Below are 19,406 nucleotides of genomic sequence, written 5' to 3' on the forward strand. Positions count from 1 at the left end.
ACTTGCAGGTGGAGTATAAGTGGGATTATATTAATAGCAGATTAATCAGAGAACTTATTTTCCACTTACAACACCAATCAAAAATATCAATAAATAACAGGTTTGTGTGCTAAGAATTGTAAACCATGTGGATGGTCAAATTTTAATCTCAGTTAACTTTTATCAGTCACCAATCTGCAACTACAGAAGTTACTTACTGTAGATCATGTCTGCCTGTGCTAATTATACTGTAAATATTAAATTAGCTTAATTAATAAAATGCTATCACACAACCCTCAATAATACTAGATTTCTGAGGGTTAGGTTTGATAAGGCTGAATATGGTGAATTAGCTGACATGATGAAGTAATTAACTATACACCAGAGCTTGCAGATGGCTCATTTTCAGCTGTGTGACCCCTGCTTTGAGGTGAAATTGGAAAACATGCAATGATTTATTATTTACAATTTTCATTCTTCTAGACATATATATGCCTAAAGATTCAAAAGATCTTATGTGACTAATCAAGCAGACTGAGGCAGGTGTGTTGGATTAGGCTTAAAGGTGAAATATGTATAATAGTGAAATAATTTTCCAAAAACAGGACAGATGACAATCTCTTAACCTTTACTTAGGTTTTTTTTTCTTGCCACATTTTGATTCAATTCCTCCCTTTTCTTTTCTTAACCTCTGAGGTTTGGCTAAGATTGGCTAAACATTTGCATCCTAGTTCTCACTCCTGCACAGCTGGTCTGAAATTACAAATCTTGGACAGACATCCTGGAAACATTTGTACTTTCTGAGTGGGTGATTTGGAATCGAGCTAAAACAATGTGTCCTCTACTGTCCTTTAATTCATGCTAGCTGTAATTTGGTTATGCTAGCAGCATTGTTGCAGAACATCTTGCATAATGTTACACAAGAGGGATTTAAACAGATTTTTGGCTCAACCAACTTCACAAGTGAGGAAAAACATGATTGATGATTGAAGTAGATGGTGAATGCTTTGATTGCACACCATACCCCACTGTTTACAGTAGATGCCCTAGTTTGTGAACATGTGTGACACAGTTACATGCTTCTAAACTCCCCTTGTATACTCAAGGTACTTGGGCACAGCTGTGTTCTGCTGTTGATTTGAGGGAAACTGGTGTGGGATTGATTTAAGGAGCAGGCTTCACAGGGATGCATGGATTTAGAAAGACTGGGCAAAGAGCAAATGTGGTCTGTGCTCAGATCAATCATACTTAGTAGAAAAGGAAGAAAAATATGTCACTTGGACTGCCTTTAGTTAACAGTGTTACAATAAAAATCTTTAACTAATTCCTGGAAAAAAAACAAGCCTGAGACCCCATGTCTCCAGCCCAAATGATTCACTTTGGCAGTTTTAAAATTTCTTTTCTAAAGACTTGAAATTGACCATGTATGTCTTCACTTGCAAATGGGACTGGATGGACACTAGCCTACAATTAACTTTGAAGGCCAAAGCATATGTTTCTTATTCATGGTGTTTTAGAAGTTTGGAACAGGCCTATGGGTATTTTTAGGTAGCACAGAACCCTACAGAAGCTAGCACTTTTACCTTCTAAGCCCTTAAGAACAAAATGCCTATTAATATTAAACTGACCACTGGTCTCCAGGCATCTGTCAATTGAATTTAAGGTCTAGAAATTCAGATATAAACTACAACAGAGCAAAGCTTAGTTTTACTATTGTCCTACTGCACTGTTTATGTTACACAAGCCCTGTTCACCCTTTCACTGTTTACACTTTGGCATTGATTGTGAGCAAAGTGCTTATCATTTTCTTGCCCAAATTTTCAAATGATGTGCAACATCTCCTTCCTTTTGTAAAGAGTGCAGTCTCTGCTCTAAAAAAAACTCAACACCGTCCAAAGCTAATGTGCAATTAATGAGGTAAACATGCATGACAGGAGCTAAATGTGTCTGGCACCATAACCACACTCCGGTGGCCAAATTTCCCATTTGAGAGGGAAAATCGCAGTCCACTTGTTCCCCCATGGTTCTGTTCTCATCCTCGATTCCAGGTAATTTAAGGCCATTTCCAAGAATTGTGGACACTGTGTCTGCTTCAGCCAAGCACGGAAATGGAACACGGCCCTATTTCCTTAGTGGACAAGGAGACATTTTTAAATCCGTGCTCTTTCTCAGTTGCTGACCATTCACTAAACGACTGCAAAACCACTGTATGCATGTATTTTTCCTTCCTTTAAAGGGTATCCTGTACTGCCAAGGGGCCCTCGGGCATAGACAAGGGGTTGGTGATTTAACTAAAATGTTTCAGGAAATTACAATTCACAGTTATAAATGATTATTTAGTATTGAATTTCCATAGTTGAAAGACTGATTTGCAAGTCACTTCAATTGACACGGCTCAATCAAATCACACCAACTTAAAAACATTAATGACAGTCAATATTGCCAACTTAGGGTTAATGGGTTTCTTGTTGAAAAGCTCAGGGGAAACTTCAGAGCTTTAATACACATTTAATGAATTAGTTTAATATGCTAAAGCAGGTCTGTGGAATTGCATTTTACTCTTAGTGGAATTCCCAAAGAATGTTCTGATCTGCTACTCTAAATCTGTAATAATAAAACAATACTTCCTTATTTTAAAAACTTACTTGGTTACCTTTGCCAGGAGTTTAAGGTTGTTTTCCTTCAACACACCGAATCATGTTGAAAAGTGACCGTCATGATTTGCATTGATTATCTCATTACAATGGCACTGTCAAGTCTCCACTTTGATGTGAACAAGCATAAAGATCTGATCAACTTTAATAAGTGCCAATTTATTACAAGTGATGGTTAGATGACTTGGTCAGATCATAACAGCAATTGAAGGTCTTGTTCATATTTGAAGGTCAGGTTCTTGTTATGCACTGGTACCTACCAAAAGTGTTCCAAGGAAGGACAACGAGTGAACCAGAGTCATGGGCACCCAAGGCTTACTGATGCATATGGAGAGTGAAGGCTATCCTGATACAATGCCAGAGAAAGGCTACTGTATAACAAATTGCTGAAATGTCATGCTTGGGGTCAGAACACACGCACTGTGTGTTCTGACCCCAAGCATGACATTTCAGCAATTTGTTATACAGTAGCCTTTCTAAAAGCACATAAAAGCTGTGTGCAAGGCTGCATATCTGGTCAGAGTGCACATGCTGTTTTCTGCCCACCATCAAAAATTGGCATGTAAGCATCAGAACTAGACTATTTAACAGTAGCAGAAGGTGGCCTGGTATGCTAAATTGTGTATTCTTTTACATGTTGATGACAGTATGTAATTACATGGGGAAGAGATGGTCCTTTGGGAGAAATGCAAGCAGTTGGTGACATTGTGCTACTCTGAGCAATGTCTGGTGGGAAACCTTGAATTCTCCCACTCATGTGGATGTTATTTTGACACTTACCACCTACCTTAACAATGTTGCAGTTATACTCTTGTAGCAAAGGTAATCAGTGACAGTGACCTCTTCAAAGTAATGCATCCTGCTAAACAAAAAAAATGTACAGCAGTGGTTTGTGGAAAATGATAATGTTTTGGCTTGGTCTCCAAATTCCCAATATCTCAATCCGATTAAGCATCTGGACAAACAAGTCTAATCCGTGAAGGACTCAAACTCTCACAATTTGCAAAACGTTTTGCTGACATTTTGGTGCCAGATTCCAGAGCATATTTTCAGCACAATATTGGGCAGGTGGGTTTGGTATTACAGTTATGGCTGATCAGTGTATATATTAATATAAATTATCTTTATAACGACTAAGGTATGAGGCAGCAAATGGTTTTATTCAAAAAGTCAGTTTATTATAATTGAAAAATTAACAAGTTGACAATTTGCACTTCTTTCTTTTTTCTTTGTTTTAATTGTTTCGTATAAAAATTCACAGTTTTAAGTGATTCATAAAGAAAAAATAATAAATATTTTAATTTGTGGGTATAATGGTGGCATGGAAAATAAAAAAAACAAAAGAACAGGAAAATAATGCAAGTTCTGCTTGATCTGCTTAACAAAAATTGAATTACTGTATGTACAGGAGATTAAAACATTGTGACTTTAGGAGAACTTTATCTTGTTTGAAGGTGGGTAAGTAGGCTGGAAATGATTTTTAAGCTTGCTCCAAGAGTACATGAAGTAGATGAATGTGTCTGATGATCGGAAATAAACCCATAAATAGATTTTGCACTTAGTAGCAGCAATGGTCTGAGCCTTATGAACCTGAGGTTATGAATATGTTTTAGAGAAGCACACTGCTGATATTCAAAGTCATCTGAAAGTCTTTTGTAAGCAGAGCAAAGACTATGATCTGTGGAGTAACCAAGGCAAGTATTGAAAATTGGAAGGTGTATGGGTAATATACATCTTGTGTTATCACATAGTAAAATTCACTATTACCAAAGTAGTTTAGGGGGAATGGATCATCTGATATTGATTTTTATATGACAAAAATGTGTTGAATTTTTATTTAGAAAGCAAAACCCATTGAACAATCCCTTCAAAATGAAAAAATAAAAAATAAACAATACTTTATACATTATTTAAAACAACACAAAAACCAATTCACATATTGGCATTAGGTCACTACGAATTGACTGCATCAGTGGTCCTCTAGCTTTTTGTATTTACATGGAACTACAACAGATTTACTCAATCTGGGTGATGTTGTTGTTGCTGATGATGTCGTTGTTGTTGTACTTGATGAGGTTCAGCTCATTCTGTTTCCTGAGTGCACGCGGCATCAACTTCTTCTTTAGGAAAAGTTTTTGCAGGAACTTGTCACTGAGGCTCAGGGGGAAGTAGCTGTATATAAAGTACATTAGGCCAACTCCAGGCCCCGCATAGTAGCATACCTGAGGCTGTGGCGAGAGCAGTGCCTTCACAATTGTGTTAACGACAGGGCTTAGGTCCTCATTTGCTGATTTGGCAAAACTCTGGAAGAGGTCCTTGGTCTCCATCATGTAATCTTCGCCATATTCTTCTAAAAGGCTTGGTGACAGGTTCTGAAGGAGGTGCTGGTACTGTTTCTCCCAGTACTCTGTGTTACTACTTTGCCCTAGGAACAGTAAAAGAGGTGTGCTTTTTAAAAAGGGTCAGCCGGGAAAGATCTGAAAACTTAAACCTGGATATAAAAAAAAAAATAGACAAAACAGACATTTCACAGTAATTTGTCAGAATTTGGTGTAACAACGCTTTTGTTCTATGGTCATACAGTAAAGATTTTAGCTTCATATTCCAGCATAATGGGAAAATGCTTTTTCTGAGAGATTAGAGATGAATTAATTAAGAGGGAATGTAAACATAGCTCTGGGTACACTTTATCCTGCTGTTTCTCCAGGACTCCCTTTAAACTGCTTTTGGCTGTGTTACAATAACAAGTATATAAAAAAAAGAATATGGGATTTAAATGGTTCGAATTAAGAAGAGCTGAAATGGGGGGCTTGTTTTAAGATGTTGCAATCTATTCTTCCTTACAGAGGTTTTCAAGGGTCTTGAAAAATAGCACAAATGTCTATTAAATTCTCCCAGCAGTGAAAGGAAATGTAGTTAAGTGTTTAATGGGGCATATATTAGTCTTTTAAATTGGTATGGCTAGAATCTGTTCATTTTTAAGTCATGAAAAAAAGATTGTCTGCAAATTTTGATTCCTTCTTCATTTTTAAATGTTGATTTCTTCTTAATTTCTGGTCAGATGGTCTTTTCAAAAACTGTATGATAGTATGTGCATTTAGAGAACAGAATGACCTGAACTTCATGTTCTAATGATTATTCTACAGGTTTTGCCTTTTCTGGAAGTGCAGCCTTGAAGTTGGTTCTACAAAGTTCCAATTAAAGCTAATAGTCAAAAATGGGAATTGCAACAATCACTACTAGAAGCCCATTGGACAGGATTCATGCTGCCCCTTTCTCGATTTATAATTCACCACAGCCACCAAGCTGGTTTTGTAAGTAAATCAGAATGAAATTTAATATTTTTATCTCATATAACTCTTTGTTGTCTTAAGTAGCACTGTGGCCTTGAAGGAATGCTGTTTTGTTTCACAGTGTACTGTATGCATTTGAAGGCAATACAGGTACTTGAAATGACTTGTCTTCAATCTGTAAGTGCAGACAGCATGTCTATGATCGACAGAACCGTTGCTTTCATAAGATATGTTGCAAAGATTGGGTAAAGGAAAGAGACATAGGAACTTCAGAAATGCACGTGTGTGTGTGTGACTGAAACCACACCTGCTACCTTTGAAGAAAGTATCGTGAAGTCTCTTGAATTCAAATCTTTGAGGCCATCCACATAAATGTAAAAGAACCACTTAAAAATTGTAGGTAAATGTTTTATTTTTCTCACCTGTTTTAAAGGCAGAGGGTAATATAGTGGACACTTTGACACCCCAAGGATCCAACTCATGGCGGAGCGTGTTCATGAAGAGGTTGAGTGCTGCCTTTGAGGCTCCGTAGGACGCCAGACAAGGGAAGGGCTGTTCACCTGTGTGCACACACAAAAACACATTAAAAAAGTAAAACATGTTCAATATGTTTGATATGTTTGTCCGTTAAAGTCATTATCAAAGCTATTTGCTTATCTTCCTTTTATTAGTACCACATACATAAGATTTCATAAAACAAACAATAAAACCACTCTGTTTCTTTGATTTCCTGTCTTGTTTTTATGGTGTATTTTTATAAATGCGTGCTGATCTGTAGGCAAATGAGGACACGTGAAGAACTGAATAAGCTTACTCTCCAGGCTTAGTAGGTGGAGTGTCTCTTTTTCAGACAAACCATGTCAGCTGCTGATCCAGTCACATAATTGTTCTATTGTTAAGTGAAGTGTTTGCTCCTGACAGCAAGAACGAATGAGTGAAATGGCACAGCGCCAGGACCAAACTGTTCACAAGTGCAGTCTGCTGGGGGTTAATTGTACGTTGCACATCGCTTTATATAAACATGTGGTTTGCTAAAAGGAATGAGAAGTTCAAAAAAGGGGGTTTGTGTTTTAAGCATTGCCAGCTTAACTGTTGACAGGATCTGAAGAACGTTTGAAAACACAGCCCACCTGTGTGGAGGCTTTACTGGAACATGGCAAGGAGATGATCACATGGTAGCGTGTGCTGTTCTTAAGAAAACAAAAAAAAAAAAAATCCCCAAACGCCTCTGCCGCCACTGCCTAGTGAGATCCCTCTGATGGAGACATCTTTGTTAAACAGGGCCGGATGCCAGTACTTTTGCCAAGGCTCAGATAGCAGCATGCCAAGGCCATAGCATGAATTGGCATGATAGCAGTAAACAAGGAATGATAAAAATCGGAAAGAGGGAAAGAAATGCTGCTTTTGCACCGTACTTGTGTTATCGAGTACATCTGAGAGAGAGACAAGTGCTGTTCTCGGAGGAGGTAATCAGTAAGCCCACATGAATCAAAGACACATCTGGGAGATAAGAATCTGTATTAAATGTCAACCTCTATTTCTATTTTTACTATGTTTAGAAATTTTTGGGATAATTGGAAGAACTCCAGGTCTTTAAATGGGAGAAGATAAGGTCTTACGCTAGTTTGAGAAGTATGTGTGTGTGTGTGTGTGTGTGTGTGTGTGTGTGTGTGTGTCTGTGTGTGTGTGTGCGCGCGCGCGCGTGCACGTGGCTGTCGATTATAGTTGTTTTTTCCTTGTGTTTTGCACTGGATTGTAATAAAATTTTAAGTTTTACATTTATTTGTAAATGGTAAAAAAAAAAAAAAAAAAAAGGTTTGTAAAAAGATTTAACAGGTGAACAGTAAATCCATTTCCAAATGCATTTCTTCTAATAGGACTAATGGGACCTAATGAAAATCTTGTGATAGCAGGTTGTGGTTTAATGACCACAACCTGTTCATGTTTGGGTTAATGTTAGGCTTAGGATTAGGGATTTGCTTGCAGATTTTGCACTTTTGATAGCTTTTGATACAACAGTAAATCCATAAAACTGGCCAGATTGAATACTGACTGGATTTGAACTCTTAGACACCTTGATAACTATTAGGCCATAATGGAAACCTTTAGACCATTTCCAACAAGGAAGTAAAATCAGATGATGTGTATATAATGGTGTATGTACCTGATGGACTAGAGATGGTCACTATTCGGCCTTTGTTTTGTCTCAGCAAAGGAAGAAAGGCCTTGGTGATGCAGAGAGTTCCGAAGAAATTCACCTCCATGCAACCTCTGTAGTTTGACATGAGAGAGAGCTCGGCATCTCCAAAGTTCACGCACACTCCTGCGTTGTTCACAAGAGCCCACAGTCCTACAAAATAACCAATGACACCGAAATAACATTTAAAAAACTGTGATTGTGTCATAACTGTTGAGAGTGAAGTAAAGCATTTTAACTTGTGACTTACTGAGTTAAACATATGAGAAATAGATGCATGATTATGAGTGTAAGGGAGTGTATTACTAGGTTAAAGGATATGCACTCCAAATTGCACAATGCTGGGAGTGCAGAAAATGAACCACTTTCCAGAAATGACACTTTCTCTTTAATTTAATTGTGAGCAGGTCAAATGCACAGATCTCTTGCACAACTGTTCCAGCTGTGACAGCCCAGCTGGTTTGGTTGTAGGCTTCCACTGTCTGTCTTTCTCTCCTACACACACACACACACAAATAGACCCTATCTCCCTTCACTAATGCTTACTGCATGTCGGTTTTGACCTGAATTTTTACAGACATCTGGAGTGAAGAACAATTGAATTCATGCAATGGACAAAACAGAGAAATAAGCACTTATCTGAAGTTTATTATCACTGGTGCAAATGAAAAACACACATAAATGTGCTTGATGGCTTGTGGCTCTGGAAGAAAAAATTAAATGTCTGTGGAGTGCTTCGATCTGTAATTTGTAGTGAACACTAAACGTCTCTGTAATCACCCCAGAGCAGTATTTCTTTGCCAAATGTATTACTAAATAGTTCAAAGTTTTATTGTGATATGTTTATCCAGAGCAGTAACATATTTATAGACCTTCAGAGAAAGCATAATATAAAAAAAAGATGTAGATGATATATGCAAGAAATAAAATATGATGGTCTGCTGTTATAGGAAAATCATAAATGGCTGAATTAAAGAACATTATTCTTATTAGTCAGCATTTGCAATTAAGTCTATGAACAATAATTCATGCTTTGACAACCATTTATTATTTTATGTTGTGGATTACAAATTGTAGACGAACTGCCTTTCTTTATGCTATCATGGGGCAGAATGAGGATGATTGAGCAGTTAGCAAAGATGCATTGAAGGAGATGCCAGTCAATCGCAGGAATATTTTTATTTATACATATAAACATACACCCACACATATTCACACACCCATTTACCACACCTAGGGGAAATTATCTTTCGCCATATAAAAATATCCAAAATTCTGGGAAAGCAGACGCGTCACACCAAATCCTAACTTAGTAAGTCATCACGCAGAAAGTGATTTAGTGATTTGGTAAAAGTGATTTTCTTATAGTGAATTATGAAGATGCATTGTAAAATGAACACACTCTATATATACACACAATGTGATACGAGACTTTTCCTTCGACTTTTCCTTGTGATTCTTTTATCTTTTATCACTTTAAATATTTGATTAATGGCAGTAAAATAAGGGGAAAGTACATCTGGGTGTTGGAATCTTATGTAGGCAATAAGGAACCTCTTGTCCTTACATTTGGCCTGTTAAGCAGCTTGCACTTTGAAAAGTGTGCCGTTGATACACTGCCAAGCCATACACATGGCTCAGCAAAAAGGGCATTACCAACATTTAAATGCGCCCACATGCTGTTTTCCTTAAATGACTCCTGCAATGTAAACAATAGTAGAGGAAGTCATCCAAAGACAGCATATTTTTCGCTTGCCTTAAAAAGGTCATTGCTACGCTACAGTTTGTGTGCAAAGTTATATTTATAACACACTGTTCCTGCCAAGAAATGAGAGGGAACAGTGACAAATGGAAACAAAGAGGAGGACATTTCTGCAAGTAGGTGTTGAAGGAGAAGTCCCGATGTGTTTTGTGGTTCTGGTGATTTATATATTTTTTGTTGTTGCTAATATTTTTTTTAATCATTATTATTATTCCTTTGAGCAGTTACCACTTGCTTCATTATGAAGTCATTGGCTGATCTTGCTAGTGATGCTACCATATAATGGGGCTTCAAAATTCATAGCTATTACGCTTAGCTTCTGAAAACAATTATTTGGTTCAATTTTATGTGTATATCACTATTAACAATGGACATTTTCCCAATGCACATTTAAAGAAATGAGTAGATCACAAATATATGTAGCTAGATGGTAAATACTTCCTACACCTGTTTTGCATAATTATATTTAAAAGTGTTTTCTGCTTAGGTGATTGTGTTGGGGTTGTTTTAAAAAAAACGAAACAAAAAAAAAGTCAGTCAGGTACGAGTGTGGTTCCCATGCTTTCGTCTCTTCCCCCTCATGAGTTACAGGGAAAGAGCGTATCCACTTGTTTATGGTTGTGTGAAAGTGTTGTACAGTGGTATTTATAACGTGTCCGTGCAATATTCTTCATTTATGCTACTTGTGAGACGTAGATTCGAGTTTTTTGTTAATGGAACGTCCTGGTTCAAGCAGAAATGCACAGGTGTAACGTGAAATGATGGGGTGTGGGGTTTCTTGTTAGCATTTCATAAGCTTTGCATTTTATTTTATTTTAAAGAATTTTTGTTTCTAATATATTCTTTTTAAAATTTTTGCTTGTATTGTTTGGTTTGTTCAGTATTCTTGCTGTTGAATTATCTTTGAGTGAATTGTAGTTGTTAACTAAAAATGATGTGTTAAAGTGTTACTTGTGATCTTTCACCTTTCATGCCCAGCTTGGCCTTGGTGTTGAGCAGAGCCTGTTGAACCTGCTGTGGCTGAGTGATGTCCACCTGAAGCAAGGTCAAGCGAGGTGAGCAGTTACTCCTCAACTGCTTCGCCCCCTCACCATCTGCGTCCAATACTGTGGCGAACACTTGGAACCCCATTGCGTCCAGACGCCTTGCTGTGGCGTGCCCAAATCCTGAGTCACACCCTTCAGATGGAAAGAGAGAGAGAGAGAGAGAGAGAGAGAGAGAGAGAGAGAGAGAGAGAGAGGAGACTTAGGATCAGCTTATTAAGTAAATTATAATATAAATTATATAATATTATGTAAAGATAAAACCTTTAATCCTTTACACTACTAACATGGTACGATATACTTCCCTACTATGATTTTTACTTACAACAAGTAGCTAAAGCCATGTTACATGTTTTACTGTAGTTTCTTTTAAAGCTATTTAGTTGCAAAGTAAATTGCCTTCAAATTTAGTTAAAATCTGACATTTTATTTCAGATATTATGTTGACATCTTAATTGTTTTATAGTGAAACATCTAAAACATCTTATCTAAGATTTTAACATATTTTTATGTGTTTAACACAGCTTTAATGCAAATAATATATTTTTTTGTAGTTTTGTAATATTAGACAGCAGGGTAAAATAATTAGGTGATACAGGTCATGTATTATTTATATACATGTATATGATTTTGAATGAATAACTAAATAAATAAACAGTAAACCAAGTGCCAAGGTTTTGGGTTATAAGATATTTATTATATCTTTCACCAGACCTCTAACACCAGGATAACCACCATAACACATGCAGAAAGTTACTGAACTTTAAGGAATTTGACAACTATAAAATGTAATTGTTTAATTTAAAATAAAGTGGTAAATGTGCAGTTTATTCAGTAAGCAGTGATATATTTTCTTTCAAAACAGTTCAGTATATGTCCAAATATCACCTATGCTTCAGTAGAGAATTTTAGATTTGTACTGCAGCTATAATGGTACGAGCTGTCCTGAGCTCATCCCCACTTCCACTCACAGCCTGTTCATATTGGTCATCCTAACACACTCAGTATGTTTTTTTTACTCTTCCTATTTAAACCTGTACTCTGCAATGTTATGAAACTAATTTGACACCGGAGGGGAATCTTATTTGTGACATGTTGTTGAAGGGAGTTTTTCCATCATGGCACAATACAACTGCTTTACACGTCAAACCTGTGATCACCAAGCTTGTAGTTAATGATTTCAATACATAACTTCCCCCTTCACACACACAAAAACACACTTGCAGTGTGACCGGTCACATGCTGGCAAAAGCTACAGTACATTATCACACATTCATAAGAAATCAAACACCCCATTGCAATAAGCAGATAAATGAGTAATCCTTGCTGGACTTTTAACCTCAATGATCAGTACTGGAGTGTATTCCACTGAAAATGGAAACAAAACTAGGAAGGAAGAAATTTTACACTTGCTGTCACTTCTCTCTTTGGTTTAGGAACAATGCTAAATGAATACAATCAATAGATTTTAATCATAAGGTCTCCACCAGAGAGTATGACACATACTCTCAAAAAAGAGTAAGCTGGTGATTGTAAGGAAAAAGCATACATCCAAAAATGTGGATATTGCAACACATTACAGAGGGCCATCACCTTGCCTCTAATGTGTGATGTATTGCTGTTCAAAATCGTTAAATACTATACACACAGGGATTGTTGTTAACATGGGCTCATACACATGATTTCCAACACAAGTTTATCACAAGGTCTTCTGAGGACATGGTAAAATCTGGCAGCTCTTTCACCAGTGCATTCCACTCCCTACCGTATCGAGTAAATGTACACACCGATTACTTAGATGTGTTCCAAGTGCGTGCATGCGTGTGTGTGTGTGTGTGTGTGTGTGTGTGTGTGTGTGTGTGTGTGTGTGTGTGTGTGCGCATGGGTGTTTATTTTGGGAGTAGAACAGGTATGCCACAAAGATTAACTGGTTGCTACTGTTCCAAATCTAACATTCAGTGTTGAATTAATGAATAATGAGTATTGATTTATTTCTCAAAACTAAGGGGGAAAAAGTCAGTAGTTTTAGCCTTATCTTGTTATTGCAATATATATATATATATATATATATATATATATATATATATATATATATATATATATATATATATATATATATAGTAAACTGTAACCTTGTAACAAACTGTAACAAATCTAGCAATTTGCAAAAACTAATGCTTGATAAGTAAATAAATAAACCCTTGGGGGAGTGTGCAGGAAAATAATAAGTGGGTGAAGTCACTGATCCGAATATTTTCCAAAACCAGCATGCCACAAAGTATATTGTTCTTGTAATGTGAAAGCAATTTTCCACAAATTGAATTTTATAATTATGTCAACAATGACACCAGTAATTAATGTTCAGTTTACGGTTATGTTGAATGTTGTGCAGTATTCGTGACTTTCTTGAGGTGGAAAATGTTCTCTAGTAAAACACTGACACTGGAGACTCCTTCCACAAATGATATCTGAAATATAAAACCTCTTTTTTTCTTACAAAAAAACCCCAACAAAAAAACACTCAAAGGTTTTAGTTACAGTCTGTGTGTTACTAAAATAGAAGGGTTTTAAGGTTTTGCAAAAATGTTAAAAAAGGCTTCTTTTGTGAATACTTTACTTTACATTAATTCATTACTGCTTTATCCTCTTCATGCTGATGACGAATGTGACACCTATTCCAAGAACTATAAACTTAAGGCAGGAAAATACCATTATAACCTCTAGTTATAAACAGAGAAAACATCCTCTTAAACTCACTTTTGTGACTTTGATTGCCTTTTGGTGTTCTGTGTTGACCTCTGCCTGTTTTCTTTCGATAATACATCCTGATGATTTGGATCTCAATAAAAAGCTTGCACATCTATCTCCCTCCCTCTGCTAACTCACAGCAATTTCACTTTGCCAATTTGTTAAATCTATTGTATAATCAGCCATTTAATTATTATATTATCATAACATTAAACACAATGGAAAAGTGGGGGGGGGGAAGGGGGGATTTCTGATTTGTCTGGCAACATTGCAACATTGTGGTGACCTTCAACTATGGCCATGTCTGGTTAAAACTCTTGATTCCCAGCCCGAAGCTTTTAAAGTTCACATTTAAATTGCTAATACTGTTTGTCCCTTGTATGTCATTTTAGATGAAAGGTTCAGCCAAATAATTACATTGTAACATGTAGAAAGATGGACGACGTGAAAGTGATATTTATATTTCAGAGAAACGTTCAGGGTATCGCCAGGCTCAGGGGTAAACTGCGTTCTGGAGCTTCTCCAGGGACATTGAGTAAAGGAAAGGCATGCCAAAACTCTGAAGGAGTAGCAGCTATGCACATGAACACACGCTCACACTCACATACATGTCATCTTGTCATTTTCACACTCTCAGGCTCTTCTTTCTCGCTGGATATGTATTTGTAACAAATTGTTCGTTTGCTACCGTGTTATTCTCAGTGTACACTGAAACACTAGCAAAACAGCACAAGCTCCAACAAGGGGATTGGCACTGAGCAACTCGCACTTATGCAACAGATTTATAGTAGTCTCATTAGTCATAGTGTTGAGGGTTTCAGTACACCTACACTGAAAAAAATTGCTGCATGGAATTTATTTAATTAAAATCAGTACCATAGACATAGCTGACGCGTGCCACCTTAACGAAAAGCTTGCTTTACCCTATATCAGACTATATAATTAAAAAATAATAATAATTTAAAAATATTTTTTTGCTACAGTAAAATTTTTTGCTAACATGCTTCATAGGATGTATCTTAACCATAGATTCATATTTATCCTTTATGACTTCTTACCAAGTATTTAGATATATGATGATATCATGAATATGATACAAAGAAAGTCATCTGGCTGTGACTTGTTTGTCGCTTGACAGATAAACACAAAATAATTGAACAGAAAGAGAGTTATGATGCATAAAATAAGCTAAAGATAAGAGCAGAAAAGAGAAATAGATATCAAAGGTAAAAAGAGACAAAAGGTCATTTCGAGTCATGTTCCTAGACGTCTTTGGCTGCAGTATTTCTATGTGCGCTCAATTCAACCAATTGTATGACTTAGTCTATGTGGAATGCTAGTTCTGTTCAGCTTTGCCTCAATAAGAGGTTTAACTTCCCAGAAGTGGTGGGTGACGTAAAAAATATTAGGCACATTAACACAGTTTATGTGTGCACTATAAAAGCCAGCAGGCTTCTCATGTTTTGTGTAGAAACCCTCAGCATTTAAGTAGCCACTGTCTTCATTTTTCTCCATGCTAATATTAAACGATTACATTGTAGGTGATAAATCAGCAGTGGGGGATTTTGCTGGGAGTGACTTCGTCCAGCACAGCAGTTTGTGTGCCAAGTCTTGGCTTGCTTGCTTGCTTATGTGTGTGTGCCAAGAAATGTGTAACATATATATGCAATAGGGTATTTAAGGAACCCAAATAAGATCTCACTTCTAAACCAGGGCTATAATCTCCTTTAAATTAACCAAAAGATGGAAAATCTATAAAATTCTGTTGCTATTAAATTTTGTGACTATGTCCTTGATACAGTGGTGTTTTGGCTGCACAATGTAGGTCACCTACATCACACAATGCTTTTCTCCATCTCTGTGGGATGCCCTGCTTTCTCATTGTGTAGCCTGATTTACCTACAGAGGAAGAAGCCGAAACAAAGTTCAAAGCGTCATTCAACGTGTGTGTGTGACTCAGGAAGCAATGAGGAGATAAGCAGCAAAACGAAGCTGGAAAAACAAACACCTTTCTAAACTGGCACAGGAGGCGTAACCTACATTTAGTGCATCAAGTGCAGAATTGTGCGCTTGTTTCTCGATGTGTAACAGCAGACGTGGACTTTATAGCAGTCGACTGCGAGTGCCAGGTGGCACTTACTTGCGTTCCTGAAGTGGAGATACTTCTGCCAGAACTAAACCTGACTACGTACAAATTAAATGATTACTTTCCTGAAACTTTTTTCTATACAAGAGACACCTCAAAACAGATCTGACAATTTTTTACCCATATTTTACAAACTGTTTTTGCATCAAATGTCTACTGTGGAATTACGAGGATCACAATTGTAGAAATTAAATGCTGTGGTCACTTGAGTTTTCAGTGTCCACTACAGAGTGGACACACAGTGCCCCCCCCACCCTAATACACACACACACACACACACACACACACACACACACACACACACACACACACACACACACACAATAATTAAAAATTAAATTTTAGCACAGTATAATTCTGTTTCTTCTTCTGAATATCTCCCTCATTTTAATCTTAGCATGAATATTTTTATTTTTATTTTTAAAAAGATTTTATGTTCCCACAAAAGCAAAATTGTCAAGTAAACCTATCATTATATCACACAAAAAGCTAAACACTTGTTTGCCTTCCTGTACACACATACACTCACACACTCAAACATGCACACGCACATAGAGAGAGTCCAGTGCCAAAATAGATATGAGCTCTATGCAGCTTTGTGTTTGGACGAAATGTGCAGAGAAACTTTCTGGATTCTTTTACTCTGAGGATTTCCCAAACATCCCCAAGTGTAATTGCACAATCTGATAAACCTTATGTGTTATAATATCATCCAGCAGACAGTTCCAACCAACTGAGACATGTGGACTTTACAAAAATAAACTGCCATTTTGATATAATTCAATCAGAAACAATATTTTTTTTATATTATAGGATAAGAAAACACACGTGTACACACACACACACACACCTGCTGAATTTCAGTTTGCACACTGAATTAACAACATTAGACTAACTGTCGATTATTTCACAGCAAATCACTTTTGGTTAGCATCCGGATAAACTTACACTCTGAACATTTTGGCCCTGAGGGGTGAAGGGGAGGGGGGCGAAGAAGGATAGCTGCTTGTTATACAAACTAATGTTAGAGCTCAAATTTATTCACACTGGTCACTGAAGCACAGAATGGGTTTCTTTGTATGGCTTTGTGGGCCATCTCTATTCTAATTTAGTCTGGTCTAAACAAATGTTATCTAATCTGAAATCTTTGTATGTTAATGGAAAACTGAAGTCAACCAGGTTTCAGGTTAGATATATTTGTTAGATGGAAAAACAAATACTACTACAACTTCACAAATACTACTACTACTACTACTACTACTACTACTACTACTTATAATAATAAAAAAAATTATAATAATTATAATTATAATAAAAAAATAAAAAAATAATAATAATCATGAGACCTTTCTAACACTAAAGGACAGATTTGTGAGTTTTTGTGTGATGTGCTTTAGCACATTCATTGTGCTTACCTGTGATGAAAACTGCTTTGCCTTCGACAGGCAGGACCGGTGGTGGGGCAGCCCACAGTGAGTAGAGCCAACAGGTGGCACAGAAGACGGCAAGTGTCAGCACAGCGGGCATGCACATAGCACACAGCCTCTCTACCAGCAGCATGGCTCCCAGCCATGCCACGAGCGAGGGCACAGCACTGGCGTGGGATGCCAGGAACTTCTTCAGTGTGCCTCCGACGAACACAGACATCACTCCCATGTAAATCCAGAAGGACAGGGCATAGTCATCCATTGTGCTCTTTCTCTAGGTCTCTAGCTCTATTTTCTCTTTTCTTTGCTGTGTGCTGCTTTTTTGTCTTTAGTTTTTTTTTTTTTTTGCAGCTCTTCTTTCCTCTCTCTATCTATCTCTTATAGAAGTGTGCACCCACGTGCTTGCTTGCTCTTGTGGTTCCTTTCACCTACACGCTCTCTCTCCCTCTGTCTTTCTCTCTCTTACACACAAACACACTTGCACACACATACACTCACACACCACAGACACACACATGCAGAAGAGTGCAAGCTGACTTAACACACTCTGCAACACCGAGGCAGGCCGGTGATTTGGCTGAGCAGAGTGTGAGCATATATATACACATCCCCACAGGAGCAGGGAGGAGCTACTTGGAGACGGATCTAATCAGAGCACAATGCCCAAAGTTTTATTACACTTATTATTATCCACCCCCCCTCTCTCTCACATACACACACACACATGCACAGACACTTCTTTTCTTTTTTCCATGAAAGCATGTCCTCTCTCCTCTCCTAGACTTTTTTGTACACTTTCTCCCTCTTTCTCTGTGCCAGATTGCGTCCAGTCTATCGTGAAAAAGGGAAGTGTGTGTGTGTGTGTGTTACATGCATAGGCTACTGTTTTAAAAAAAAAAATTAACTTATCTAAATCTCTTTGTTTCTAAATAAAGGCTGCTAATGTTCAGCTGGAGTGTGTGATAGGCAGGTGTCATTAAATAGTGGGTTTCTGGCTGGCTCTTAGTATTTAGCACCCAGTCTCTCATATTACCATAGATATGGTAATTATGTCCTATCTCTCTCTCTCTCACTCTCTCTCTCTCTCTCTCTCTCTCTCTCTCTCTCTCTCTCTCTCTCTCTCTCTCTCTCTTTTCCCTCTGTTTTTTAACCATTTGCATTCTAGATTTTTCTTTTTGCTACACAATTCCTTTTTTCTTGTTAACCACACACACACACACACACACACACACACACACACACACACACACACACACACACCACACACACTCAGGCATCTGTTGAAATGTTTTTATCAGCTGAATAGTTTTATACGAAACATGCAACTTCCAAAATGCAGTAAGAATCATTAAAAAATAGTTAAACAAACAAAACATGCAATTATTATGTAACTACTATATAAGGATTATTATAGCAGACCTAGAACACGAACATATTCAGTTGGATTTTTTTTCTTTCACCTGCCAGAAAAGTACTTGAAAATTAATACTTGTGTAGTTAAATAAACAATGAAACAATAATGTAATGTTGTGGTGTCTTGCCAAGATTATTCAGAGTGTGGCTTTTGTGTTGTAACATCCTAAACAAACACAATCAAATAGTTTAATACTAATCTGAATTTGACATAACCTGCATTACTGCACAAAGAACAGCTCATGGCTATTCCTCTGTAGTACATAGATATCAAAGTACAATCAGAAAGCAGTTCATACCAAATGTATTACCATCCCTTTGTGACTTGAATAAAGATATACAGTTGAAAAGATATAAAAATAAAATGAAATGTAATCCATTAAACATGAATTGTAACACGTGTGTAGATCAATAAAGATATTATACATTTATGTACATTTTATTTTGTGTTTGTTTTTTGTATTTTTTTACACTTTAATATATCACGTAAGTTATGACTTGAGTAAAAATTTGATAAAACACATTTTGAAATGCTCTTTTAAAACAGTAGCCTGACAGTCACCTGACACCAGGATTAAACCAAAAAGCCTGGAGCTGTGGGTGGCAGCAGTGCTACAATTTCATTAGCTTTTGTAGCTAGGAATTAATCGGTAATGACCAATCAGTCATGATAAGCACTTATATAAATTTTCACTGTTCTGCATGTTTTTGCAGGAGAAGAAATTTAAAAAGGCAGTTAAGTTT

At 36.9% G+C, this 19,406-nt stretch overlaps 1 protein-coding gene across 1 annotated transcript; it reads right to left on the reverse strand.

Annotated features, from left to right (window-relative positions):
* Window positions 1-3,786: 3,786 nt before the first annotated feature.
* hsd11b2 (hydroxysteroid (11-beta) dehydrogenase 2) lies at window positions 3,787-17,832 on the reverse strand. The gene is made up of 5 exons (XM_046840636.1): window positions 17,238-17,832; window positions 10,851-11,063; window positions 8,091-8,276; window positions 6,349-6,486; window positions 3,787-5,058 (listed from the first exon to the last, which is right to left on the reverse strand). Exons 1-5 carry the CDS (start codon window positions 17,509-17,511, stop codon window positions 4,649-4,651), a joined length of 1,221 nt encoding a protein of 406 aa, XP_046696592.1. The 5' UTR covers window positions 17,512-17,832; the 3' UTR covers window positions 3,787-4,648.
* Window positions 17,833-19,406: the final 1,574 nt, after the last annotated feature.

The sequence above is a fragment of the Silurus meridionalis genome, chromosome 26 (assembly GCF_014805685.1).
Source record: "Silurus meridionalis isolate SWU-2019-XX chromosome 26, ASM1480568v1, whole genome shotgun sequence".
In the NCBI taxonomy this organism is placed as follows: domain Eukaryota; kingdom Metazoa; phylum Chordata; class Actinopteri; order Siluriformes; family Siluridae; genus Silurus; species Silurus meridionalis.

Excerpts from the sequence above, each read along its gene's own strand:
- hsd11b2 (XM_046840636.1), bottom strand. The coding sequence starts at position 17,511 with ATGGATGACTATGCCCTGTCCTTCTGGATTTACATGGGAGTGATGTCT. Across the intron at positions 11,064-17,237 it reads CAAAGCAGTTTTCATCACAG|GGTGTGACTCAGGATTTGGG; the intron begins GTAAGCACAATG and ends TTCCATCTGAAG. Across the intron at positions 6,487-8,090 it reads GACCATCTCTAGTCCATCAG|GTGAACAGCCCTTCCCTTGT; the intron begins GTACATACACCA and ends GTGTGCACACAG.